Source organism: Amphimedon queenslandica, unplaced genomic scaffold, assembly GCF_000090795.2.
Source record: "Amphimedon queenslandica unplaced genomic scaffold, v1.1 AMPQUscaffold_11767, whole genome shotgun sequence".
NCBI classification, from domain to species: domain Eukaryota; kingdom Metazoa; phylum Porifera; class Demospongiae; order Haplosclerida; family Niphatidae; genus Amphimedon; species Amphimedon queenslandica.
In genome coordinates this window covers 9,625-11,902 of record NW_003547991.1, presented here as the reverse complement: position 1 = coordinate 11,902, position 2,278 = coordinate 9,625, and the positions used below count along the sequence as shown (strand labels likewise).

The following is a 2,278-nucleotide window of genomic DNA, read 5'->3' as shown; positions in this document are numbered from 1 at the left end:
GTGTCTCCACATAGCTCGATATCCAAATAATTGTGGTGAAGAACGTAATTCTCTGGCAATTGCACTTCTAACTGTGTCATCACTAGCATATCCACCACGTCTTTTTAAACCAAGATACTTTAGTCGAAGTTTTAACCAAATCAAACTAAAAAAGGCCGGTTACAACTCAGTCTATAGAAAATAATTATACCTTCTTTGAACACCATGAACTTCTTTTAAACGCTGAAGAATAAGCATGTATGTTCTTTCAGACTTAAAATACTCCTTTATTAGGTCTGCAGAACTATATAAATAACAGTTTAAAGGAAAGCTAAATCTTACCATCTACTCTACTATTGGAAGTCATTTTCTCTATCTCTATTGATTCAGTCATAGATATCTATGATTCAGTAACTATGCCGTTTTCATAACGGCCGACCCCGGGGCAGCCACGATTTTTACCGGCCCCGTTGACGGGTTAACTGAACGGGCCCGTCAACGGATTATACTTCTGGGCCACCATAAGAAGGGGGGTCCAACCACCCTCTAACACCTGTTTTACCCCGCCATTTCCCGTGCCCGAGCCCCTCCCGAGCCCGGTTTTACCAACCCCCGAAACTAAGAGGATTAATGATGAGGAAAAGATGGAGACACTCCAAATTAATGATGATGATCAGAATGATGATGATAATTTATATCCTTTTGATAGTTTTAATACATTAGGAGCTATTGGATTCAGTGTATATGGTTAATATTTATTTATAAATCAATGAATTTCAATCAATTTTTACCCTTAAGGCCACTCCAATAAGATTCATAGTTTCCCATTACAGAGGCGGGCCTGATGCGGGCGGGCGGGTTTGTTCATTTTCATTAAATTTATTCATTATCAGCTGTATAAATTGCTTGTATAATCAATGAAAAACCGCAATAATGAATAGCGATGCGGCCCCATGCGGGCGGGTAATGGGAAACAAGGAATCAAATTGGAGTGGCCTAATTATTATTATTATTATTTAGATAACCCACTTATGGAGATTAGTGATCTTCTCACATCAACCTCTGGAGTTTGTGACATAACAAAAACAACACTAGAAGACATGACAAAGTATTATCAATCACAAATATAATGTATAATAATAATGAATGCTTTATATTAGACAGAGTAAAGGCGGATTTACAATATGACATTAGGCCAGCGTACCGTCAATTTTTAATCAAAAACGTGGGCGATTTGACCTTTTGACGCATGCTTTCCGCTGGAATAGAACCAGATTCTATTCCAGCGTCAACGTAACGTCAGGACTAGCGTAATATTGTAAATCCGCCTTAAATTAGGTGAGGATCTGTGTTACATGGATGATAGTGAGCCACTTGATACAGAAAGTGAAGACAATGAGGAGTCCTCTCATGGAATCAGAGAAGTGGTAATTCTCAGAATGTCATATACATATTGTATAAGTGGTTATTCTTGAGGGTTGCAAATTTCGCAAATTCCTTTCTGATTTGCAAATTAAAAATTTACGAAAATCAATTTAATACGGTACCCACATGGAACACATGGTAGAATCTGCAAATTTAAAATCCGTAAATCGGAATTTTAGTAGGTCTCACGAAATATAGGACCCACGAATATTACTCCCTATATGGTAATTCACTCATTTTAAGGCTTGCATTTCAATGCATTGCTAAAATATTTTTATTCATATTCTTTATTATTAGTCAACCAGTTTAATCCAAAAGATTTCTGTGAGACAGTATCCATCTACAGTAGTGTACAGCATGACAAAAGACCCTGAGCCAATGGACAATGAATCAGTTCAACTTCCAGTTAGTACAAGACATTGGATTGAGAGAATAGTCAGAAATCGTTTAGAAAAACTGAAATCAGAAAGGTTAGGATAAAGGTGGCGCCATTACAAATTATTATTATTTTGACTTCAAGATTTTGTACTATTGTGTACAGTATTGCAAATTAAAAATTATTTTTTATAGGAACGGTTTTGATGGATTGCCTGATACAGAATATAAGGAGTTTACTGAGAGACTAACAGAAAATACAAGACAATTTTTATTATCACAACTGAAAGCTAAAATTGGAAATAGTAGCATAGACTCTTCCTCAGGCAGTGATGATGATTGATAATTAATTTGTACAAAAAAATTAATAATTAATATTTAAGATTGACACGTGATTACATGTGGTTTATCCTATCCGGAGTGATCTCCGTATTAACTCAGTATTTTCTTAGGCCACGTGTAGGCCAAAGGGAAAAAGATGACAACTTCTCTTGCCAAA

General features: G+C 36.1%; 1 protein-coding gene across 1 annotated transcript; it reads left to right on the top strand.

Annotated features, from left to right (window-relative positions):
- Positions 1–540: 540 nt before the first annotated feature.
- Positions 541–2,125, top strand: LOC105315108 (uncharacterized). The gene is made up of 6 exons (XM_020005028.1): positions 541–726; positions 1,000–1,087; positions 1,140–1,145; positions 1,310–1,406; positions 1,702–1,874; positions 1,975–2,125. The coding sequence occupies exons 1-6, from the start codon at positions 624–626 to the stop codon at positions 2,120–2,122; spliced, it is 615 nt and encodes a 204-aa protein (XP_019860587.1). The 5' UTR covers positions 541–623; the 3' UTR covers positions 2,123–2,125.
- Positions 2,126–2,278: the final 153 nt, after the last annotated feature.

What these genes read in the sequence shown, in the direction of transcription:
- LOC105315108 (XM_020005028.1), top strand. Translation starts at nt 624, where the DNA reads ATGGAGACACTCCAAATTAATGATGATGATCAGAATGATGATGATAAT. An exon ending in TATTGGATTCAGTGTATATG is followed by an intron (nt 727 to 999) that starts GTTAATATTTAT and finishes ATTATTATTTAG; the next exon opens with ATAACCCACTTATGGAGATT. An exon ending in GAAAAACTGAAATCAGAAAG is followed by an intron (nt 1,875 to 1,974) that starts GTTAGGATAAAG and finishes TATTTTTTATAG; the next exon opens with GAACGGTTTTGATGGATTGC.